This window comes from Salmo salar, chromosome 24 (genome assembly GCF_965601325.2).
Source record: "Salmo salar chromosome 24, fSalSal1, whole genome shotgun sequence".
Taxonomy (NCBI): Eukaryota; Metazoa; Chordata; class Actinopteri; order Salmoniformes; family Salmonidae; genus Salmo; species Salmo salar.
The window spans coordinates 43223917-43249680 of NC_138314.1; the positions used below are offsets into that span (position 1 = coordinate 43223917).

Below are 25764 nucleotides of genomic sequence, written 5' to 3' on the forward strand. Positions count from 1 at the left end.
TTCTTAGGGCCCCAAAAGGCTATGATGCACTACTTTAGACCAGAGTAATTGAGATCCAGTTGAGTTTTCCATTCTAAATTCCCTGTGTACATTACATTTAAGTTGATACCAGATCATTTTGGACAGTAGTTTTATATTGAAACAATGATGCAACATGATGACTGGTGTGGAACTTATATGTGTAGAGGAGACTAAAGAGGATGAGGTCATAAGCAGAGGGAAAACAGGTCTTACCTATATGGACGATCTTATAGCCCTCCTCAGCCTCTCTCTGATACGTTCTCTCGATCTTTTTGAGGTTCCTCTTCTCCCACTTCTTATTCACCCAGCCCACAGCTCTCCTTCGGCTGTTTTTATAGGGTGGGACAAGGTCCTCCTTGCCATCTTCCTTCTCCTCTTCAGTGTTCTCTAACTCACCCCTCTTGTACTTCTCAAGGATCTCCCTTCTTTCCTCTTCCGCAATCTCATCTGTTTTGTTTGCTTCTATTATCTTCTCTCTCTGATTGAAGCTAAATGAAATTCCAGTTGCAATTTGTGTGATGTTACAACAATGCTGCCTCTGATGTTTATGCTTGTAGAAATTACTCCTGAAAATTGTTTCACTAATGCAATTATTTACAACCTGCATACATACAGTTATCAACAACAACAACAGTAATGATGTTAATAAGGAAGTTGATATTCAACCAGCAGAAGAAAGGCATAGGGGTTGAGATAAATGAAGGTTCGGTTCAGGACCTAGGGTTGGGTTCAGGTAAAGGTTAGGTAGAGTTTCAGAGGTTAAGGTAAGGGTTAATGTTAAGGAAAGACTTTTAATAATAACAATGACATGTCTTACGTGGGCCAGTTGTAGGTCCACCATCAGCAGCTCCTGCAGTTGTTTGAGTCTGTTGATCTTCTGCATTTTTCTCTGGTTCTCCTCCCATTCTTTGGCTCCTCTGGCCCTCTGGCTCCCTCACTCTCAGGATCTCAGCCTTCCACTCTTTCATTATACACCTTTTTACTCTTCTTCTCCTCCTTTCATCTTTTAAAAGGGCTCTGAGATTGTCTGTTTCAGACTGTAATTGTTCAATCATCTCGTCCTTCTCCGTTCCACCATTCCTCTTCTTCTTTTCCTCCTCCCAGAGGCACACTTGAAGTCTGTCCATCTCCTTCTTCTGATTTCGGATCGTTCGATCCTTCCCCTCAACTCAAGCATGTGGGCTTCCTTCTCTGTACAGGTCTTCTTCTCTTCTCTCAGGAACTGAACCTCCATCTCTGCCTGCTGGGAGCAAAGGAATGTCAACACATTATTTAGGAAGTGAACTCAGACAATTTACTACAATATTAAAATAATAATTAAACTTCTGCTCAATTAAACTGTCTTTAATCACACAACTAACACATCTGTGACTAACATTACGTGAATGTGATGAGTTGACTGTCCATGATGGCCAGAGGTGGGTAATGTGTAGCTCTGGTCCAGGGTGTTACGGACAGCCGCATATAATGCCCTGGACCAGAGCTAGGCCATCTCCAGATCCAACCTGTGGCCTATGTCCCACCCCGGCAATTCCTGACCTTGGTTGTAGTCGTGGCTGTGTTGGGTGGTTGGACACCGGGTGATGTACTGGGTGCTGAACTTCTGGATTTGCTCATCAGCCTCCAGATTCATCTGCTCCAGCCATTTCTCCTGCTTGTCTTTTAGGTACTGCTCCTTCATCCTCTCCCTCTCCTCCTTCAGTTTCTGATGAGTCCGTTTTTTAAACAGGGACTGCTCTCTCCACTGTAATCCTACATCTTCTTCCTTTTCTCCTCAGCCTTCAGGAGCTCCTTCCTCTTCTCCCTCTCTCTCTGCCCGGGTGATGGTAGATGTTAGCCCTTTGTGTACAGGGATGACTGGGCGGGGAGAAGAAGTAGAGTTCACATTCAACTTAGGGGATCTCGTATCAACTTAAATGTGATGGACACAGGGAATTAGGAATAGAAAACCCAGTTGGATCTCAATGATTCTTTGCTCTTTTCAACTGAGCAAGTCACGGAATTTGTCAGTGAAGTGCAATACTTCCCTTCCCTAAGTTGAACTTTATACCCAAATGGCACCTATTCTTTGTATAGTGCCAGGGCCGGCCCTAGGCATATGCGATCGCTTAGGGCTCCATGGCAACTAGGGGCCCCCAGACCCCCCAAAAAACTTGCCGCATGCAGATGCGTTTGGGCATGGTGTTAGATTCAAAACGGTCAACATTTTCTTTCAACCCCATGGCAAAATTTGTAGAATTGAAGGAAATTAGCTTTAAAACTACTAATTCTTCTCTCCACCCCATGGGAAAATGTGTAGAATTCAAAGAAATTTGCTTTAAAACTACTAATTCTTCTCTCCACCCCATGGGAAAATGTGTAGAATTGAAGGAAATTAGCTTTAAAACTACTAATTCTTCTCTCCACCCCATGGGAAAATGTGTAGAATTGAAGGAAATTAGCTTTAAAACTGCTAATTCTTCTCTCCACCCCATGGGAAAATGTGTAGAATTGCAGCAAACTTGTTTAAAAAACTGCAACATGTTCCCTACGCCCCATTGCAAAGTGTAGATTTGGAGGAAATGTAGTCAAAAACCTGAACAAAATGTTTCTTAGGGCCCCAAAAGGCTATGATGCACTACTTTAGACCAGGGTAATTGAGATCCAGTTGAGTTTTCCATTCTAAATTCCCTGTGTACATTACATTTAAGTTGATACCAGATCAGCTTGACCATTTTGGACAGTAGTTTTATATTGAAACAATGATGCAACATGATGACTGGTGTGGAACTTATGTGTGTAGAGGAGACTAAAGAGGATGAGGTCATAAAACAGGTCTTACCTATATGGACGATCTTATAGCCCTCCTCAGCCTCTCTCTGATACGTTCTCTCGATCTTTTTGAGGTTCCTCTTCTCCCACTTCTTATTCACCCAGTCCACAGCTCTCCTTCGGCTGTTTTTATAGGGTGGGACAAGGTCCTCCTTGCCATCTTCCTTCTCCTCTTCAGTGTTCTCTAACTCACCCCTCTTGTACTTCTCAAGGATCTCCCTTCTTTCCTCTTCCGCAATCTCATCTGTTTTGTTTGCTTCTATTATCTTCTCTCTCTGATTGAAGCTAAATGAAATTCCAGTTGCAATTTGTGTGATGTTACAACAATGCTGCCTCTGATGTTTATGCTTGTAGAAATTACTCCTGAAAATTGTTTCACTAATGCAATTATTTACAACCTGCATACATACAGTTATCAACAACAACAACAGTAATGATGTAAATAAGGAAGTTGATATTCAACCAGCAGAAGGCATAGGGGTTGAGATAATTGAAGGTTCGGTTCAGGACCTAGGGTTGGGTTAAGGTAAAGGTTAGGTCGAGTTTCAGAGGTTAAGGTAAGGGTTAATGTTAAGGAAAGACTTTTAATAATAACATGACATGTCTTACGTGGGCCAGTTGTAGGTCCACCATCAGCAGCTCCTGCAGTTGTTTGAGTCTGTTGATCTCATGCATATTTATCTGGTTCTCCTCCCATTCTTTGGCTCCTCTGGCTCCCTGGCTCCCTCAGGATCTCAGCCTTCCACTCTTTCATTATACCCCTTTCTACTCTTCTTCTCCTCCTTTCGTCTTTTAAAAGGGCTCTGAGATTGTCTGTCTCAGACTGTAATTGTTCAATCATCTCGTCCTTCTCCGTTCCACCATTCCTCTTCTTCTTTTCCTCCTCCCAGAGGCACACTTGACGTCTGTCCATCTCCTTCTGATTTCGGATCGTTCGATCCTTCCCCTCAACTCAAGCATGTGGGCTTCCTTCTCTGTACAGGTCTTCTTCTTTTCTCTCAGGAACTGAACCTCCATCTCTGCCTGCTGGTAGCTGGGAGCAAAGGAATGAAAGGATGAGCAGTAGAAGGTGTGGCAGGAGCAGATGTAACGGTAGAGCTAATAATTGGTTCTAGTGATTTTTCTGATATCAGCTTTGTTTGTGAATTACTAAGTGATTAAAACTCGTAATTCTGTTACCAGATTGGTAACGGAATTACCAAAAAATCTGTAATCAAATTAATGCAATTGAATTGGCTACAATGGAAATCATAATTGTCACTAACCACAATTGGGTTACCTGGTGCTGTCCTCCACTCCACTGGCATACTGTTCAGCTCATAACTGTTTTCTTTCTCCTCTGGTGGTCAAACCAAGAGTGTTAAAACAGTCTGTCTGGACAATCTCATTCTCTCTCTCTCTCTCGCTCTCTGTTTCTCTCTCTCTCTTTCTCTCTCTCTCTCAAATGATTCAGTGTTTTACTGAGTCACTCTGACCAGACTGACTGATTTGGTTTCTTTTCACAGACACTATAATTGATTAACTGTCTATCTCAGGAGTCATATAGAGCTGGCTTCAGTCTCAGTGGTCACACTGCACATGATTCAGAGTCAAATGATGAAAACATTGGTAGAACAAACATCATTATCATCACCAAGTAGCTTTGATAAATAGTGAAACTCAGCACAAAAGCAATAGTGGCATTATAATTAATATAAGTCTCGATATGACAGCAGTCAAAAATAGTCCATTAATATCAGCTTGTGTGTGTCTTCACGCAATGGCATCAGTTGGATTTCATTTAGCTGTTATCCCTTGTCCTAACAGTTGACACAATTTCTGTAACTTTCAAGTCCTTGACACATGTTGACATATGTTACACGCCTCGGACTGGGACGTGGTCAGCAGATAATAAACCTGAATTAACAGGGTAAAATCATGAGACGGAGAAACGTTACTAGTTCTCAGTAGTAGGCGTTCTCCAAGATGTATTAAAATACTGTTCTCTTTTGTTAATCTTTTTGGTTGTCAAAACCAAGTATCCATTACAACTCTATTGTTGCATTACATCTCCACATTTCATATTCCAGTATCAAAAAAAGTCTTCAGTTAAAAAACTATCACCACACATCTACACATTCACATTATATATAACTCACTGTACTATCAGTGTCAATTTGGAAAAAGCTATAAATTACTGGAGGCCTGTGCTAAACGGTGCTACAACCATTATATTATAAACCACTAACATGTAAGATAACATTGACTGAGATCAACTAGCCTAGAGCTAGCTAGCGCTTAGAGAAGCTACATTTGGTTAGCACCAAGTTAGCAAACTCTTAACTGCTATTTTTGTAAAATTAACACATTTTATTGTGACATCACATATTTACATATTTTACCTGAACTAAACTGAGTCTTTGTTGATAGAAAATAAAACAAATAGGATCTAAAACGTTGTTGAAAAAAAGTACAGAAAGTTCAGACGCCATCTTGATCCCTTCTCTTACATGTAAACCATTAGCAACCTAGCCAACCTCCATTACTTACAATGGGGAAAATACCAACCAGTTTATCACTCTGTTAAAACTCTCTTTAATTGACCAAACTCATGGACAATGTAGTTAACCATGTTACCTCAATATTTTCAGAGTCATATTGCACTTTTGCACATTACGTAACTGAATTAATAGGAAATTCACATAGACGCTGTTAGTTAAATGCTAACAACTGAAAACGAACAAACTAACTGCAAAGCAGTGGAGGCTTCTGAGGGGAGGACAGCTCATAATAATTTCTGGAATGAAGTCAATTGAGTGGTATCAAACACATGGAAACCACATCTTTGATGGGTTGATACCACTCCATTGACTCCATTCCAACCATTATTAGGAGCCTTTGTCTCCTCAGCAGCTTCCACTGTTGCAAAGAAAGGCAAATCCAGCTCATAAAGTTATGTCAGGGATAATCAACGAGGGACTATGTGTTCTATGGTAAATAAAAAATAAATAAAGTAAAACAAAGACAAAAAGTAATTGACATTTATTTGTGGGATGAGGTTCCTGAAACAATGACAGTTGTTTGTATTCATTAAAGTAATATAGGGTGGAAGCTATTGATGTTTTAAGGAATTATATTTAATGTAAAGTCAATTTAAGTTGGTAGAATATCACCAAGTCAAAAAATACAAAAGTAATTGCTATTGATTGGAGGGATGAGGTGCCTGAACCAATCACAGTTAGTTTTACTCATGAACGTCACATGGGGTGGAATCTATTGACATTTTAAAGCATTATTCATGCAAATTTAATTAATATTTGTAAAAAAGTAGATTTTTTTTTGTAAACTGAATTTAAATTGCTAGAAAATTCTTCAAGTAAGAAAATACAAAAGTAATTAATGTGGATTGGAGGGATGAGGCCCTTAACCAATAACAGTTGGTTGTATTCATGAAAGTCATATGGGGTGGAAGATATTGGTGTTTTTTTGAAGTACTTTTATGTAAAGTGATTTATTGAACATTTTGTATATTTTATAGAAATAATTTTTTTTTAACTAATTGCATTCGAGAGAAAAGGTCTCTTTACAGTGTCAAATTTGTTTGAGATCTCTATGTCATGTAGTTGAGAAGGTATTGATATTTTTCATTTACAGGCAATTAATTGTATGCGTTGCAGTTTTAAGACGGTTCCTTAACCCTCTGAGCAGAGGATAGCACATTTTTAGCTACATTTCACCTCCAAAAAGTAAATATGACACCGAATTGGAAAAACAAGAGGTTTAACTTATTCACTATCATCAGCCGATTTAGAATATTACATTGTCCCGTGTGGCTCAGTTGGTAGAGCATGGTGTTTGCAACGCCAGGGTTGTGGGTTCGATTCCCACGGGGGACCAGTACGGAGAAAAATAAAATAATTATGTATGCATTCACTACTGTAAGTCGCTCTGGATAAGAGCGTCTGCTAAATGACTAAAATGTAAATTTATATATTTTAACCTTTATTTAACTAGGCAAGTCAGTTAAACGCTACCGTCCCACCTGGCCAACATCCAGTGAAAATGTAGAGCGCCAAATTCAAAAACAGAAATACTCATTATAAAAATTCATAAAACATACAAGTGTTATACATCGGTTTAAAGATTAACTTCTTGTTAATCCAACCACGGTGTCAGATTTCAAAAAGGCTTTATGGCGAAAGCATACCATGCAGTTATCTGAGAACAGCGCCCAGCAGACAAATCATTACAAACAGTTACCAACCAAGTATAGGAGTTACACAAGTCAGAAATAGTGATAAAATGAATCACTTACCTTTGATGGTCTTCATATGGTTGAACTCACAAGACTCCACATCCACTTCCTGGATGGATTTTTCTCAGGTTCTTGCCTGCTATATCACTTCTGTTATACTCACAGACATTATTTTGACACAGACACAGTTTTGGAAACTTTAGAGTGTTTTCTATCCAAATCTACCAATTATATGCATATCATAGCTTCTGGGCCTGAGTAGCAGGCAGTTTACTTTGGATACCCTTTTTATCTGGAGGTGAAAATAGAGCCCCCAACCCTAATGAAGTTAAGAACAAATTATTAGTTACAACGATGGCCTAGGAACAGTAGGTTAACTGCCTTGTTCAGGGGAGGAATGACAGATCTTTACCCTGTCAGCTCTGGGATTCTATCTAGCAACCTTTTGGTTACTGGCTCAACACTCTAACCACTAGGCTACCCGTCACCCCCAGTAGCCTAGTCATCACTTGCATGTTCCGTTGAAGAGGTATTGAAGAGCAAAGTCTGAATCTTTAATATAAAGCTAACTTCACCGCTGTAAAACACTGTATGATTGAATCATCCAATTTTGATTCACCAATAAAAACGGTGAGCTCATCTTTTAATAATAATGTATTCATCATAGAATCATCTTTGATTATAGTATTGTTAGTGGCGAGCCGTCGTTTAGGGCAGGTGGGGCGGAGCCCCACCTGTTTTGAGCCCCACGTGTTTAGCAAATATATATATATGTTGCCTGTTTTGCATGTTATTTTGGCATTAATATGTGTCACATATCAGTTTGCAAACAATGTAATTTTTTTTTTTAATCATCCAGTTAATAAAGCCGCATACAGACATGGTCTCTCTTTTGCTTTCTTGAGTAAGGCAGCTCATAAATGCAGGTGTTTCAGCCTAGCTTAGTGCTTTCTGTGGTGGTGGGGCAGCCAGCGAAAAATACGGAGCGTAGGGGTTGGTAATGTTCTCTGGTTGCGCCGTGATTGGATCAACATCATATTTTCAAAATCATAGCTACCAAGCTAGCAGTCATCATCATGCATCCAGTCAACAATCTACTAGCAAATGCTTTTCAATCCTTGTCATATGAAGAGCAATTATCAATAAAAAGTATCAGTGGTCATCAACCATTCCAAATAAACACAAAAAGTTGGAAATCGCAAATTCAGCAATGAGTGGTTGGGAAGGAAACAGTGGCTAACTGCAAGCTTAACAAAGCAATCACTAGCCTGCTATTCAGCATGACTTCTGCCGCATTCAAAACAACTGGAAACTCGGAACTGGGAAATCTTAGACTTCAGAAGTTCAAGACAACTGGGAACTCTGACTGGGAAAAAGGGTTTTGAATGTTCATCCAACTCGGAATTCCAAGTCGGGAACTCAGGCCTCTTTCTTGTGCTCTGACCTGAAGATCACTGACTTCATGATTCAACCTTGTTTTTTCATAGTTCCCAGTTGTCTTGAAAGCACCATAAATCCAGAAAATGCCAGACTTTGATGACAAATTTTGATGACAAACCGCCGCGACACCTTCCTGTTCAAGTGAGCACAGAGTCCAAAAATATATTGTATGCTGCTCTATAAATGATGTAATATGCCAGGGAGATATGCATTCTGTAGCTAAGAAAGTAATACTAAGTGTATGTTGTGTAGTAAGCTGTTAGTAGCCCATGTGCCTTACCCTAATCATTTTGTCCCTTTCCCCTCTCATAACTTAGCCTACTGCTCTGACTTGGTGGTGCACATGTAGACTATATATATTGACTACATCCATCCTAGCTCTCTCATTAATGTCTTCATTAAATTACGGATTGCCTCTTATCCACTCATTGTCCCCTTATGCCATAGTTTGTACATCTCAACTGTCAGTAGAAACCACATTTGTGTCAGCCATATCAGCTATGTTCTTTAAAAGGTTTCACTCCATGGTGCTGAAAAGAAAGCTCTGCTGTTGGGACAGCTTTATGTAGACCCTAACAGTTTGTGGGCACCGTTTGTCAAAGTTATAGTGCAATGAATGTATTGTTTAGTGTTGTGTTGTGTAGTGGCTTTGCTGGCATGTATCTAAAACATTTTTGGGGAGTTTTCCCCACCAAGATTTACATGCTACAATCACCACTGGGTGGGTGAATTATAACACATCAACCCTGTTACCTAAGAATGTTAGAATTAGGTTAAATAAAAGCTACACTCCCCAAAAGGTACTCAATTGGTGGAATGACCCAAGAACTGAACTGGAGGTGGGAGAGCTAACGATGCGTCTACTGTTGCTCTCTCCTCAGATTCTTAGAGAAGGTATTTCAATCTGATATTTCTCCTATGGTCTAAAATGGATGTGTATAGAGGTGTCTCATTGAAAGTCTAACATCTACCATGACTACTGGATGTTTCAATTCTAATAAATAACAATCCACACCGTAACAACAATATTGCTTTTTTAATAACTGCTTTTATTAAAGCGTACAACTTTGCTAACGAAAATGACATCAACAAACATCACTGGCCTGACTTGAGCAGCTCTGCCCGGGGATGGAGCCAGCAACTTAGCTGCTACCGGTCCGGTCCAGGCTACCTGCAGACCTCCTCCCAGACCTCCTTTTCAGCACCTCCCCTTAACAGGTGAGGTGGTGGAAATGATCAGAGTTGCATTCAACTTGAATAAAGATGAGAAACTCTGGTCTGTGGAGCCACTGGTCTGAGGGGAGGACTTCTGTTTAAACCATGTCCATTTGGGATATTTTCTAGGACAGTAGAGGTGGTGAGCAGTGATGAATTCAACTTGGATAAAGATGAGAAACTCTGCTCTGGGGAGGAGAGTCACTGACCTTAGATGGTTTGTTGCCTTGATAAAGAGGACACTTTCTGGCTTGAGGAGAATATAATGTTTTGTGGAGGAAATGTGGCTTGATGACTTAAAGAGGAGGAGGAATTATTGGGCGACACTTTTAATTACCAACGTAACCTCAGTGGAACTGTGGCTTCATCGAGTTCCAGCTCTAGGCAGACAGCACGTCAGGAATGCTGTAAGACATCACAGAGACAGGTAAGTATCTATATATTTACATGTGTGTTGCATGTACACTAAACCCTCACATTTGGATAATGTCATTTTAAAGTGACAACATATATATAAACAGTGTAACATGAATACATGTTTAAACATTATTTACCTCATCTTAATTCTCTTCCAGATGCTTGGCCTTTTCTTGTTCTTGGAGGTTGGCTCTGATGTTTCAGCCTCTTCTGGAGCTTCCAGCTGCTGGCTCTCTGGCCACTCCTGCTGGTTCTCTGGCCACTCCTGCTGGTTCTCTGGCCACTCCTGCTGGTTCTCTGGCCACTCCTGCTGGTTCTCTGGCCACTCCTGCTGGTTCTCTGGCCACTCCTGCTGGTTCTCTGGCCACTCCTGCTGGTTCTCTGGCCACTCCTGCTGGTTCTCTGGCCACTCCTGCTGGTTCTCTGAACTCCACTCCTGGTTCTCTGGCCACTCCTGCTGGTTCTCTGGCCACTCCTGCTGGTTCTCTGGCCACTCCTGCTGGTTCTCTGGCCACTCCTGCTGGTTCTCTGGCCACTCCTGCTGGTTCTCTGAACTCCACTCCTGGTTCTCTGCCCATGCCTGCTGCCTCCTTGGCCCCTCCTGCTGGCCATCTCCAGATCCAACAGGCTCTTGGCTTACCTGTTGGCCTGTGGCCCATCCGGGCAATGCCTGACCGTGGTTGGAATCGTGGCTGTGTTGGGTGGTTGGACACCGGGTGTTGATTTGAGCATCAGCCTCCAGATTCATCTGTTCCAGGAATTTTTCCTTCATCCTCTCCCTCTCATCCTTCAGTTTCTGATGAGTCCTTTTTTTAAGCAGGGACTGCTCTCTCCACTGCTTATTGAAATCCTCCAACTTCTTCCTTCTCTCCTCATCCTTCAGCAGCTCCTTCCTCTTCTCCCTCTCTCTCTCTGCCCGGGTCATGGTGGATGTTAGCCTTGTGTGTCCAGGGATGGCTGGGAGGGGAGAAGAAGTAGAATTCACATTCAACTTAGTGGATCTGGTATCAACTTAAATGTAATGGACACAGGGAATTAAGAATAGAAAACACAATTTGATCTCAAGGATTCTTTAATCTTTTCAATTGAGCAAGGCATAGAATTTGTCAATGAAGTGCAATAATTCCCATCCCGAATTGACCTGACCCTAAGTTGAACATGAGTCCCAAATGGCACCTATTCCTTGTATAGAGCCAGGGCCTATGTGATAGCTTAGGGCTCCATGGCAACTAGGGGCCCCCCGACCCCCCCAAAAGCCTTTTTTGTGTGTGTTTTTTAGGAACTCTTTCTGGGTCTCTACTTAGTCTTGAGAGTTAGACTAGTAGATGACATAAGGTATCATTTAAAAACGTGGTTGTTACATCAGCAGTATTTTTCTTGTTATGTCAGTCAGTCACTCAATTAGCCATGTCAGCTAACATATTCTTTGGACAGTAGTTTTATATTGAAACAATGATGCAACATGATGACTGGTGTGGAACTTATGTGTGTAGAGGAGACTAAAGAGGATGATGTCATAAGCAGAGGTAAAACAGGTCTTACCTATGTGGACGATCTTATAGCCCTCCTCAGCCTCTCTCTGATACGTTCTCTCCATCTTTTTGAGGTTCCTCTTCTCCCACTTCTTATTCACCCAGTCCACAGCTCTCCTTCGGATACTTTTATCAGGTGGGAGAATGTCCTCCTTGTCATCTTCCTTCTCCTCCTCCTCTTCACTGTTCTCTGTCTCACCCATCTTGTAATTCCCAGGGATCTCTCTTCTTTCCTCTTCTGACATCTCCTCTCTTATGTTTGCCTTTATGATGTTCTCTCTCTCTCTGATTAAAGCTAAATGGCCTTCAATGGCTCTCTTTCTCTCCTCCTCTCTCTTTTCCTCTCTCTGCCTCTCCTCTTCTCTTAGTCTGAACATTTCTTTCTGTCTGGCAATTCCAATCTCTCGTTTTTTATCCTGCTCCTCTTGTTGTCTTGCCCTCTCCTGTTTTCTTTCCATCTCCAGCCGTCTTTCCTCCTTCTCCCTCCTGATTTGTTGTCCTCTTTCTATGTGTTCTCGTTCCCCCTTCAACACTTCTAACCTCCTCTCTTTACGTCTATTGAAGACTTCCCGTGCTTTAGCTTTAACATTAACTACTACATCTTTCTTCATGCTTACTTCCTTTCCTCTCTCTTCTCGTTCCATGTACTCTTCCTCTGCTTTCTTAATAATCACTTCCTGCTTTTCTTCCATCTCTCTCTCTCCTGTTCTATCTCCAGTTCATTCTGCCCCTCATTTGTTCTTCCTGCTTCCTCCCTATCTCTCATAATCATATTTTCTTTCTCCATCTTTTTCTGTTGCTGATCTTTTAATTCCATCTCTCCCTGATTCTCATTGTCTTTCTCCCTTTCTTTCTCTTTCTCCATTTGTTTCTGTCTCTCCTCTTGTTGTCGTCTGTGTATCTCTTCTATCTTTCTCTGTATCTTGTTCTCCCTCTCTCTTCCCTCCTTCTCCATGTCAATTTGCTTCTGTTTCCATATATCTTCTTCTTGATCTCTCTCAAACTTTCTCTTTCTCTCCTCTTGTTGTTGTCGTCTCTCTTTCTCTCCCATCTCTCTAAGTCTCTCTTTCTCATCGATTTCCCTCTGTCTCTCTTGCTCTCTTTCCATACTTTTTTGTCTCTTCTCCATTCTATTTCTTTTGATGTCTCTCTGTCTCTCCTTCTCCCTCTCTCGTTCTGTCTCTTTCATCTCTATTTGCTTCTGTTTACATATTTCTTCATCATTCTCTCTTTCAATCTCTCTCTGTCTCTCTTTCTCCCTCTCTCGTTCTTCCTCTTCCATCTTTATTTGCATCTGTTTACATCTTTCTTCTTCATTCTCTCTTTCAATCTCTCTCTGTCTCTCTTTCTCCCTCTCTCGTTCTTTCTCTTCCATCTCTATTTGCTTCTGTTTACATATTTCTTCATCATTCTCTCTTTCAATCTCTCTCTGTCTCTCTTCTTCTCTTTCTTTCTCTTCCATCTCTATTTTCTTCTGTTTACATCTTTCTTCTTTAAGCTCTCTTTCAATCTCTCTCTGTCTCTCTTCTTCTCTTTCCAAATGTTTCTGTCTCTTCTCCATTCTCTTTCTTTTGATCTGTCTCTGTCTCTCTTTCTCCCTCTCTCGTTCTTCCTCTTCCATCTCTATTTGCTTCTGTTTGTGTCTCTCCTCCTCTTCTTCTTCTCTCTCCATCTCCTTCTTCTTCTCATCTTCTTGTTGTCTCTGTTTTGGTATTGTCTCCATTCTCTTTCTTTCTACATCTTTCTGTTTGTTGTTCTCACCCTCCATCTTCTCCTCCATGTCCATTTGGTTCTGTTTCCATAGATTTTTGTCTGTTTCCATATTTTCTAATTCTATCAGCTGTTCCTTGATTTTCTTGAAGACTTCCTCCAATTCAGACGTCTTTTTGTCATTGATGAGGGCTGTCTCCATCTCCATCTCTCTCTCCACTCTATTTTTCATCTCCTCTTCTCTTCGTCTCCAATCATTTTCTCTCTCTCTGTCTCTATCAAATGTTCTCTCTGGTTCAGTCTCATCTTTCAATCTAATCTCTTCTTTCATTCTCGCAACCTCTCTGTCTAACACTAGTACATTTTGGTTAACCTGTTTCACTCTCTCATTCTGTCTTCTATACGCTTCTTTCGCTCTTTCAAATTTGATTTTGTATTGCATTTCTTTTGTTGTCATATCTTCTTTCAGTCTCTCAACTTCTCTCTCTAACTCTTTTGCCTTTTCGTTAACCAGTTTGACTTTCTCATTCTCTGCAATACGCATGTCTCTTCCTCTTTCAAATATTATCTCCTTTTCAATCTCTTTCAATCTCTCAATCTCTCGTTCTAACGCTTTTATCGTTTCTTCTGCCTGTTTCACTTTCTTCTTCATTTCTTGTCTTTCCAATTCTGCTTTTCTCTCCCTTTCCATCTCCCTTTCTCTCTCTTTTTCCCTCTCTCTTTCCCTCTCTCTTTCTGTCTCAATAGGTTTGTTGTTCCAGGCCAGTCTTGGTCGCTGATCCTCCATGACTTTCTGCCATAGCCTCAATCTCTCTATCTCTTGCTTCATTTTAAAAGGTGAAATTAGTGATAATCTATGACCAAGACATACTTTCAAAGGATTTGCAGAGAATGATACATAGAAATACAACCTAGACCTAGGTAATTGAATCAAACACTGGACAACATCAATAGCAGGGTTATTTTGATCAATTCATCTGGACAATTCATTGTCAATTAATGTATTGACATGTTTGAAAGAATTATGAGACATTTTATGGACAAATACAAACACACAACTAGCTTGCCCATTCAGTTAGGGGTTTGAGAAATTCCCGTTGCAATTTGTGTGATGTTACAACAATGTTGCCTCTGATGTTTATGCTTGTAGAAATTACTCCTACAAATGATGTTTCACTAATGCAATTATTTACAACCTGCACACATACAGTTATCAACAACAACAACAGTAATGATGTTAATAAGGAAGTGGATATTCAACCGGCAGAAGAAAGGCATAGGGGTTGAGATAAATGAAGGTTAGGTTCAGGACCTAGGGTTGGGTTAAGGTAAAGGTTATGTATAGTTTCAGTGAGGTCAAGGTAAGGGTTAACGTTAAGGGAAGGCATAAAAGTTAACATTTGGTTAGCGTACCGCTGTCCGCCACGATTCATTTTCAGCTGGGTAAATATACACTGCCTTTTAATAATAACAATGACGTGTCTTACGTGGGCCAGTTGTAGATCCACCATCAGTAGCTCCAGCAGATGTTTGAGGCTCTTGATCTCCTGCATTTTTCTCTTGTTCTCCTTCGCTTCTGTGACTCTCTCTGCCTCCCTCTGTCTCTCTGCCTCCCTCTGTCTCTCTGGCTCTCTCTGCCTCTCTCTGTCTCTCTGCCTCTCTCTGCTTCTCTTTGTCTCTCTGCCTCCCTCTGGCTCTCTGCCTCCCTCTGTCTCTCTGCCTCCCTCTGTCTCTCTGCCTCTCTCTGTCTCTCTGCCTCCCTCTGTCTCTCTGCCTCCCTCTGTCTCTCTGCTTCTCTTTGTCTCTCTGCCTCCCTCTGTCTCTCTGCCTCCCTCTGTCTCTCTGCCTCTCTCTGTCTCTCTGCCTCTCTCTGTCTCTCTGCCTCTCTCTGTCTCTCTGCCTCTCTCTGCTTTTCTTTGTCTCTCTGCCTCCCTCTGTCTCTCTGCCTCCCTCTGTCTCTCTGCCTCTCTCTGGCTCTCTGCTTCTCTCTGGCTCAGGATTTCAACCTTCCACTCTTTCATTAGACCCCTTTCTACTCTTCTTCTCCTCCTTACCTCTTCTAAAAGGGATCTGAGATGGTCTGTCTCAGACTGTAATTGTTCAATGATCTTGTCCTTCTCCGTTCCACCATTCCTCTTCTTCTTTTCCTCCTCCCAGAGGCACACTTGAAGTCTGTCCATCTCCTTCTTCTGATTTCGGATCGTTCGATCCTTCCCCCTCAACTCAAGCATGTGGGCTTCCTTCTCTGTACAGGTCTTCTTCTCTTCTCTCAGGAACTGAACCTCCATCTCTGCCTGCTTGTAGCTGGGAGCAAAGGAATGTCAACACATTATTTAGGAAGTGAACTCAGACAATTTATTACAGTGTTAAAATAATAACTAAACCTCTGCGCAATTAAACTGTCTTTAATAACACAACTCACACAACTGTAACTTACAGTACGTGAATGTAATGAGTTGACTGTCCATGATGGCCAGAGGTGGGTAATGTGTAGCTCTGGTCCAGGGCGTTACGTACAGCTTGCAGACACTGAGCCTTCCTTCAGCAAGCCGCACATAATGCCCTGGACCAGAGCTAGGTTATGTGATGAATGACTTACAGACTGTTCCACATGATAGGAGGGGGTAAGAAGACAGTCCCAGTAGGAGACGGAGATCGTCCAGAAGAAGAAGAGGTGTCCATCTCCTCAGAGACTGTAGTAAAGGTCTACAAGTTTTATTTCTGGAAAATAAAGAGATGCCTTCGTTCAGCAACAATGTGTGTTTCTATGTTTCTGTCACTAGATGGGGCCATTGTACACAACATTTACTCACCAGGTCAGTTAATTCAGAAATAGTCTACACACTACAGTACTCAAGCTCTAGCCTACAACCCATCATGCATCAGCACAAGTAATATAATAATATCTCATCACAACTTCATAATCACAGTACACCTGGATTGTGTTCACAAAGTGTTTCAGGGGTAGGAGTGCTGATCTAGGATCAGATCCCCCCGTCCATCAAAACGTATTCAGTTTGATTTAAAAGACAAAACTGATTATTGATCAGCACTCCTTCTATGAGACTTTGTGAATATGAGCCTGTGTGAAAGAACCTTTCTGGCATATGCTGGCTAGATAGTCCGACAGACAGACAGATAAGTCAGCAAGACAGACAGAAGAGTAGATATAGATGGACTGATTGATAGCAACAGAAAAAAACTAAGATATAATTGTATTTTATAATGTCAGAAAGAAAAAATATTTCAAATACATTAACGTTCACCTTCACATGTGTTATCTTACCATGACAGAATTATAGTCTAAGTAGGCTAGCGGTTGGTTAATGTATTGTAAACTTGTGTAAATATTAGACTCACCTCAAATCACACGTGTCAAAGCGCAGTTTTAGTGTGGAACCGAATAATATCTTTGGCATGAATTTTCTCTGGTCTGGAGCTGTATTGTTGCGTCATTTGAAACGCTTGAGCGTCATAATCGGTTCACCGCGCCTGCTTGATTGACAGCTAGGGGTTCTCCTGCGCATCAGTGTCGAAAAGTCGATATTGTTGAGCTACTCATAATTGATAAAGACATTTATAACCATTTTCACTCGACTTTTAATTCGTGTATTTTTGTCTAAGGTTATTTGGTAGTCTATGTTGTGTGATTTCTCTTTGTATGGACCTAAAGTACAATGAAATACAAACAGCAACCATAGCCTACAAACATTTCCCACACAAATACAAATGTGGGTGTTTAGTGAGTACACAAAATAATAACAGGACAGCCATAACTGTACAAACAAACATACAATCACAACTCTTGGGCACCAAATATTCAATGTAAAAGCCAAAAGGTAGGCTAACATGAAGTTCCGATTCTGAAATGCGCGTCAACAATTGAAGAACTCGTTTTTAAGCATGAAATAAATCCTCGTGGACCAGATTGACCCGCTCTCCCCACTATGTATTGTTTCTGCAGTGAGGATTCACCCCCTTTAGACAATGATGTTGTAATTTATCTGCAGAAAAACGTTGATCTGAGCTCAACAAGCAGTAGTAGCAGTATGCAAATCAGAGAGCCAGATGAATGGATCTTTCACCGATGCATTTCGGTTCCCGACGTTCAACAAAAAGATCCGTTCAAAAAGAGCCGTTCGTTCGTGAACGACACATCACCACACTGTAGTTCTCCACCATTGCGTATCGTGAGCTGGAGGAGCGTTCATCTAACCTCTCATCCAAGTAAATGGCAGCGGCGCATCATCCATCCTCTGAATGTCCCAAGGGAGGGAGGATAGTTTACGATGCAACAAGCGTTTGGGGAGCACATTCATTGAAACGCAATGAGTGTTTTTAAATTGTTGAGGGACTCTTGCTCCAGGGGAAATCTCAGCAGCGATGTCTCTGCTGTGCGTCAGAGGTGGGATCTTTACCTTCTTCACTATGCTTATTATACTGTACATATCTGTCACATTAATCACATTGCACTCAGGAAAGTTGTCTGTAGGCTATTGGGGAGATGCGCATAGCCCGTTAAGTTGTCACGTTCCATGATTAGGCCTATGACTTTTGATTCCACTTTGGCTACCTTGCACCATATTCCTCTCTTGCTATATCTTACAATTTATGCCCTTGTGCAGATCTTCTCTCTAAACAATAATCATGATAGTGTGAATGAGTTGAGTAAACTACACTGTTGTTATCTTCTCAGTCTGTACTGTACTGTCCCTGGAAGACCCTCCACATAGTTCACCTAGATCCAGTCCACTTTGTACCGCTGGTCAACTAATCATCCAAACCTCTGATTAGTGAATCAGGTGTGCTGGTGGTGGAATACATGATATGAACTGGTTAGGGGGAGGACAGGTTTGAGAAGGGAGATACTAAATGGACTTTTCAGACCAACATCCCATTGACAGCCCGTCTGGCCAAAACCTGAAACCTAAAACTGACCCTAACCTGAAACCTAAAACTGACCCTAACCTTAACCTTAACCCTAACATTAACCAAACCTTTAAGCCTTAAAGGTAGTCTCATCATGGGTGTGATTCAGACTGTAGTTTCTCCATGTGTGTCCAGTAAACCTCCTGTCATCATGGGTGTGATTCAGACTGTAGTTTCTCCATGTGTGTCCAGTAAACCTCCTCTCATCATGGGTGTGATTCAGACTGTAGTTTCTCCCTGTGTGTCCAGTAAACCTCCTCTCATCATGGGTGTGATTCAGACTGTAGTTTCTCCCTGTGTCTCCAGTAAACCTCCTCTCATCATGGGTGTGATTCAGACTGTAGTTTCTCCCTGTGTCTCCAGTAAACCTCCTCTCATCATGGGTGTGATTCAGACTGTAGTTTCTCCCTGTGTGTCCAGTAAACCTCCTCTCATCATGGGTGTGATTCAGACTGTAGTTTCTCCCTGTGTGTCCAGTAAACCTTCTCTCATCATGGGTGTGATTCAGACTGTAGTTTCTCCCTGTGTGTCCAGTAAACCTCCTCTCATCATGGGTGTGATTCAGACTGTAGTTTCTCCATGTGTGTCCAGTAAACCTCCTCTCATCATGGGTGTGATTCAGACTGTAGTTTCTCCCTGTGTGTCCAGTAAACCTCCTCTCATCATGGGTGTGATTCAGACTGTAGTTTCTCCCTGTGTGTCCAGTAAACCTTCTCTCATCATGGGTGTGATTCAGACTGTAGTTTCTCCCTGTGTCTCCAGTAAACCTCCTCTCATCATGGGTGTGATTCAGCCTGAAGCTGGAGAGGCCAGTGGCAAACCAGCCCGACCACTTTATTACTAGTTGGGGATAGATTGTATCACTAGAGTTACAGTAGGGCATTTCCATGTAAAAGGACCCAGGAGCACCAACGTGATGTTCATAGGAGCATGTGTAATTTGGTGTCAAATGAAATCTAAGAGTCTATATTTTTGGTAAATGTAACTCTAGATTCATTTTTCAACCAGTGAAGGCTTTGATTTCTGGGTAAACAGATGGAAAAGGGATCTTAGAAAACCTCACCAGAAAAAGTCTAAAAAGGTCCAATATCAGAACTACATAAAAACAGAATCATGTTGACGTTAAGACCCCTGACTACTAATATCAACACTTACATTTGGTTTTAGAGAAAGAGTTAACCTTCTTTAAGTTTCAGAAAAATTCCCTTGTGCCTTTTAATTCCGTTACCAAAAACCCACATAACTTTCAGGTATTTTCACATTTCTCTCCCTCAGTGAGGAGGGATTATAATGAAAGAAATGGTAGAGATAAAAATGACTTATAGTGATTTTTCTGAGATCAACTTTGTTATTAAGTTGTTCAAATTCGTAATTCCAAATTGGTAACGGAATTACCAAAGAATCTGTAATAGAATTACTGCAACTGAATTGGCTACAATGGAAATCATAATAGTCACAAACCACAATTGGGTTACCTGGTACTGTCCTCCCTTCCACTGGCATACTGTTCAGCTCATAAAGGTTTTCTTTCTCTTCTCTTGTGGTCAAACCAAGAGTGTTAATACAGTCTGTCTGGACAATCTCTCTCTCTCTCTCTCTTTCTCTCTCTCTCTCTCTCTCAAATGATTCAGTGTTTTACTGAGTCACTCTGACCAGACTGACTGATTTGGTTTGTTTTCACAGACACTATAATTGATTAACTGTCGATCTCAGGAGTCATATTGAGTTGGCTTCAGTCTCAGTGGTCACACTGCACATGATTCAGAGTCAAGCTTCCTGATTCAGAATCAAACTGACTGATTCAGGATCTCTGTTAACACTGGAACGGCTGGGCCTCAAGACCCCCCATCAAGCTGATGAGCAGTCATTTTGACTAAAACATTCTAACATTTCATATATGCTATCGCAAAAATAATCATTAGGTTTTGTTTATGATTTCAAACAACACGATAGCATTTCATTACTTGACGTTACTGCAGGCTATATGTAAAAATTAATCACCATGAAAAACACGGTAGTTGTGGTTATGGTAGGTCTGATGGTAGATGTGGTGAAGTAATTATGGTATTGTATTTGTGGTGATGGTAGGTGGGATAGGTGTGGTGATTGTAGGTGTGATAAGTGTGGTGATGGTAGGTGTGGATGGTAGGTATGGTTATGGTAGGTGAGATGGTAGGTGTATTTGTAGGTATAGTGATGGTAGGTGTGGTTATGTTAGGTGTGATGTAGGTGTTATAGTTGTGGTAGTTTTGGTAGGTAGGTGGGTTTGGTGGGTGTGGTGATGGTAGGTGTGGTGAGGGTAGGTGTGATAGGTGTGGTGATGGTTGGTGTGGTGAAGGTAGGTAGGTATGGTAGGTTTGGTGATGGTAGGTGTGATAGATGTGGTAGGTGTGATGGTAGTTGTGCTAGGTAAGTTTGGTAGGTGTGGTAATGATATATACAGTAGGAACATGGTGATGGTAGGTGTGGTAGTTGTGGTTTGTAGGTTTGGTGATGGTAGGTTTGGTGATGGTAGGTTTGGTCGATGTGTTGATGGTAGTTGTGGTAGGTCGGTGTGGTAGTTGTGGTAGGTAGGTGTGGTAGTTGTGGTAGATGGGGTGGTAGTTGTGGTAGGTAGGTGTGGTAGGTGTGGTGATTAGGCTTGGGCTGTATCCAGATTTTCATATAGTCATACCGTCCTTCTTTCATACCAGGATTTAAAGTACTACCAGCATAGCACATGAGGGGATGCTAAAAACACAAGAAAAGCCTATGGGCATCTATTTCCAGAATGCTAACAAATTAGCACAAACTGTTAGCAAATTCACATAGACGCTGTTAGCTAAATGCTAACAACTGAAAACGAACAAACTAATTGCAAAGCAGTGGAGGCTTCTGAGGGGAGGACAGCTCATAATAATTTCTGGAATGAAGTCAATTGAGTGGTATCAAACACATGGAAACCACATCTTTGATGGGTTGATACCACTCCATTGACTCCATTCCAACCATTATTATGAGCTGTCGTCTCCTCAGCAGCTTCCACTGTTGCAAAGAAAGGCAAATCCAGCTCATAAAGTTATGTCAGGGATAATCAACGAGGGACTATGTGTTCTATGGTAAATAATGAACACTGTGGAACTGACCTTCCATGGACTTGCATTATTTTCCAGAGAACCATAAAGCCCTGAGTTGATTATCCCTTTTATACCATGGCTATAATTTAACACATTTGCCGGTAGAAATGTGTTCATTTGCCGGTGGAAATGAGTTCAACATCCACTGAAGTAGCTAGCAAGTTTACAAGATAGCTACAATAGTTGCCTTGGTAACCAAACAAACATACTTGCTAGTTTAGATAACCAAACCATCAGTCCTAGCTTGCTATTATAAAAACCTAATTCAACAATACCAATACTGTTTTCAATTTGACTTAATTTGTAATGTCCAAAAGTCCAAACATAATTGCAGTTGATTGGAGGCATGACGTCCCTGAACCAATAACAGTTGGTTGTATTCATGAAAGTCTTATGGGGTGGAAGATATTCATGTTTTTTTAAAGTATTTTTTATGTAAAGTGATTTATTTTACATTTTGTAGATTTTATAGAAGTAAAAAAAAATGTTACTAATTGTATTCGAGAGAAGAGGTCTCTTTACAGTGTCAAATTCATTTGAGATCTCTATGCCATGTAGTTGAGAAGGTATTGATATTTTTCATTTACAGGCAATTGTTTGCGTTGCAATTTTAAGACGGTTCCTTAACCCTCTGAGCAGAGGATAGCACATTTTTAGCTACATTTCACCTCCAAAAAGTAAATATGACACCGAAATGGAAAAACAAGAGGTTTAACTTATTCACTATCATCAGCCGATTTAGAATATTACATTTATATATTTACAAATATATATATATTTTAACCTTTATTTAACTAGGCAAGTCAGTTAAACGCTACCGTCCCACCTGGCCAACATCCAGTGAAAATGCAGAGCGCCAAATTCAAAAACAGAAATACTCATTATAAAAACTCATAAAACATACAAGTGTTATACATCGGTTTAAAGATTAACTTGTTGTTAATCCAACCCCGGTGTCAGATTTCAAAAAGGCTTTATGGCGAAAGCATACCATGAAGTTATCTGAGAACAGCGCCCAGCAGACAAATCATTACAAACAGTTACCAGCCAAGTATAGGACTTACACAAGTCAGAAATAGTGATAAAATGAATCACTTACCTTTGATGATCTTCATATGGTTGAACTCACAAGACTCCCATTTACTCAATAAATGTTCGTTTTGTTCGATAAAGTACCTCTTTATATCCAAAAGCCTCAGTTTTGTTTGTGCGTTTTGTTCAGTAATCAATAGGCTCAATGGCATTCACAACAGACAGACGAAAAATCCGAAAAGTATCAGTAAAGTTCGTAGAAACATGTCAAACGATGTTTATAATCAATCCTCAGGTTGTTTTCAGTCATAATAATCAATAACATTTTAACCGGACAATAGCTTCGTCAATATAAAAGGAAAACAAGAAAGGCGTGCTCTCGGTCGTGCGCATGAAAAACCTCTGGGACACTGAATGGTCCACTCGTTCAAAGTGGTGTTACTCCCTCATTTTTCAGAATACAAGCCTGAAACAATTTCTTAAGACTGTTGACATCTAGTGGAAGCCATAGGAAGTGCATTTTGAGTCCTAAGTCAATGGATAATGTAATGGTGTTCAATAGTAAACTACAAAAATAGTAGCAGGCAGTTTACTTTAGACACGCTTTTCATCCGGAGGTGAAAATAGTGCCCCCTATCCTAATGAAGTTAAGAACAAATTCTTATTTACAACGATGGCCTAGGAACAGTAGGTTAACTGCCTTGTTCAGGGGAGGAATGACAGATCTTTACCTTGTCAGCTCGGGGATTCTATCTAGCAACCTTTTGGTTACTGGCTCAACACTCTAACCACTAGGCTACCTGTCACCCCCAGTAGCCTAGTCATCCTTGCATGTTCCGTTGAAGAGGTATTGAAGAGCAAAGTCTGAATCTTTAATATAAAGCTAACTTCACCGCTGTAAAACACTGTATGATTGAATCATCCAATTTTTAATAATAATGTATTCATCATAGAATCATCTTTGATTATAGTATTGTCAGTGGCGAGCCGTCGTTTAGGGCAGGTGGGGCGGAGCCACACCCGTTTTGAGCCCCACGTGTTTAGCAAATATATATATATGTTGCCTGTTTTGCATGTTATTTTGGCATTAATATGTGTCACATATCAGTTTGCAAACATTGTAATTATTTTTTTTTATCATTGAGTTAATAAAGCCTCATACAGACATCGTCTCTTTTTTGCTTTCTTGAGTAAGGCAGCTCATAAATGCAGGTGTTTCAGCCTAGCTTAGTGCTTTCTGTGGTGGTGGGGCAGCCAGCGGAAACTAAGGAGCGTAGGGGTTGGTAATGTTCTCTGGTTGCGCCGTGATTGGATCAACATCATATTTTCAAAATCATAGCTACCAAGCTAGCAGTCATCATCCTGCATCCAGTCAACAATCTACTGGCAAATCCTTTTCAATACTTGTCATATGAAGACAAATTATTGATAAAAAGTATCGGTGGTCATCAACCATTCCAAATAAACACAAAAAGTTGGAAATCGCAAATTCAGCAATGAGTTGTTGGGAAGGAATCAGTGGCTAACTGCAACCTTAAGAAAGTAATCACTAACCTGCTATTCAGCATGACTCCTGCTGCATTCCAAACAACTGGAAACTCGGAACTGGGAAATCTTAGACTTCAGTGAGTTCAAGACAACTGGGAACTCCGACTGGGAAAACAAGTTTTGAACGGTCATCCAACTTGGAATTCCAAGTCGGGAACTCAGGCCTCTTTCTTGTGCTCTGACCCGAAGATCACTGACGTCATGATTCAACCTTGTTTTTTCCTATTTCCCAGTTGTCTTGAAAGCACCATAAATCCAGAGAATGCCAGACTTTGATGACAAATTTTCATGACAAAACGCCGCGACACATTCCTATTCAAGTGAGCACAGCACAACAAGGTGAGTCCAAAAATGTCTTGAATGCTGCTCTATAAATGATGTAATATGCCAGGGAGATATGTATACTGTAGCTAAGAAAGTAATACTGTTACTAGCCCATGTGCCTCACCCTAATAATTTTGTCCCTTTCCCCGCTCATAACTTAGCCTACTGCTCTGACAAGGTGGTTCACATGTAGACTATAGCCTGTTTTAGAGAAATGTAATCATCAAATATTGTAAGAGCTTTCATTGTCTGCTTATATGCAGTTATGACTTGGTGTACAGGGAGAATACTGTAAGAACAGCCCATGTTCAAAATTCTGTCGCTGTACATTTCAAAAGTGCTGAACAAATGGTTATATTGACTATGTCCGTCCTAGCTCTCTCATTAATGTCTTAATCAAAATTACGGATTGCCTGTTATCCCCTTATGCCATAGTTTGTACATCTCAACTGTCAGTAGAAACCACATTTGTGGTTAAGCAAGTCAGCCATATCAGCTATGTTCTTTAAAAGGATTCACTCCATGGTGCTGAAAAGAAAGCTCTGCTGTTGGGACAGCTTTATGTAGACCCTAACAGTTTGTGGGCACCGTTTGTCAAAGTTATAGTGCAATTAATGTATTGTTTAGTGTTGTGTTGTGTAGTGGCTTTGCTGGCATGCATCTAAAACATTTTTGGGGAGTTTTCCCCACCAAGATTTACATGCTACAATCACCACTGGGTGGGTGAATTATAACACATCAACCCTGTTACCTAAGAATGTTAGAATTAGGTGAAATAAAAGTTACACTCCCCAAAAGGTACTCAATTGGTGGAATGACCCAAGAACTGAACTGGAGGTGGTAGAGCTAACGATGCGTCTACTGTTGCTCTCTCCTCAGATTCTTAGAGAAGCTATTTCAATCTGATATTTCTCCTATGGTCTAAAATAGATGTGTATAGAGGACTCCTCTCTAATATAACATGTCACACATTGTATCAAACTGATGGAATGTTAGGTGTCTCATTGCTGGTAACTGTTTGTCTGCTGGGCGCTGTTCTCAGATAACTGCATGGTATGCTTTCGCCATGAAGCCTTTTTGAAATCTGACACCGTGGTTGGATTAACAAGAAGTTAATCTTTAAACCGATGTATAACACTTGTATGTTTTATGAGTTTTTATAATGAGTATTACTGTTTTTGAATTTGGCGCTCCGCATTTTCACTGGATGTTGGCCAGGTGGTACGGTAGCGTTTAACTGACTTGCCTAGTTAAATAAAGGTTAAAATATATATATAAATGTAATATTCTAAATCGACTGATGATAGTGAATAAGTTAAACCTCTTGTTTTTCCAATTCGGTGTCATATTTACTTTTTGGAGGTGAAATGTAGCTAAAAATGCGCTATCCTCTGCTCAGAGGGTTAAGGCACCGTATTAAAACTGCAACGCAAAC

General features: G+C 40.8%; 2 protein-coding genes across 2 annotated transcripts; both read right to left on the reverse strand.

The window, feature by feature from the left end:
* Positions 1-9442: 9442 nt before the first annotated feature.
* On the reverse strand, positions 9443-12338 carry LOC145863981 (uncharacterized). The gene is made up of 3 exons (XM_082968720.1): positions 11681-12338; positions 10276-11095; positions 9443-10126 (listed from the first exon to the last, which is right to left on the reverse strand). Exons 1-3 carry the CDS (start codon positions 12312-12314, stop codon positions 10102-10104), a joined length of 1479 nt encoding a protein of 492 aa, XP_082824846.1. The 5' UTR covers positions 12315-12338; the 3' UTR covers positions 9443-10101.
* LOC123730427 (uncharacterized) lies at positions 12338-17574 on the reverse strand. Its single transcript, XM_082968719.1, has 3 exons — positions 16741-17574; positions 15980-16101; positions 12338-15684 (listed from the first exon to the last, which is right to left on the reverse strand). Exon 3 carries the CDS (start codon positions 14207-14209, stop codon positions 12341-12343), a length of 1869 nt encoding a protein of 622 aa, XP_082824845.1. The 5' UTR covers positions 14210-15684; positions 15980-16101; positions 16741-17574; the 3' UTR covers positions 12338-12340.
* Between the last annotated feature and the right edge of the window lie 8190 nt (positions 17575-25764).

Excerpts from the sequence above, each read along its gene's own strand:
- LOC123730427 (XM_082968719.1), bottom strand. The coding sequence starts at position 14,209 with ATGAAGCAAGAGATAGAGAGATTGAGGCTATGGCAGAAAGTCATGGAG.
- LOC145863981 (XM_082968720.1), bottom strand. The coding sequence starts at position 12,314 with ATGGAACGAGAAGAGAGAGGAAAGGAAGTAAGCATGAAGAAAGATGTA. Across the intron at positions 11,096-11,680 it reads CTATAAGATCGTCCACATAG|CCATCCCTGGACACACAAGG; the intron begins GTAAGACCTGTT and ends CTCCCCTCCCAG. Across the intron at positions 10,127-10,275 it reads TGGAAGAGAATTAAGATGAG|CATTCCTGACGTGCTGTCTG; the intron begins GTAAATAATGTT and ends GATGTCTTACAG.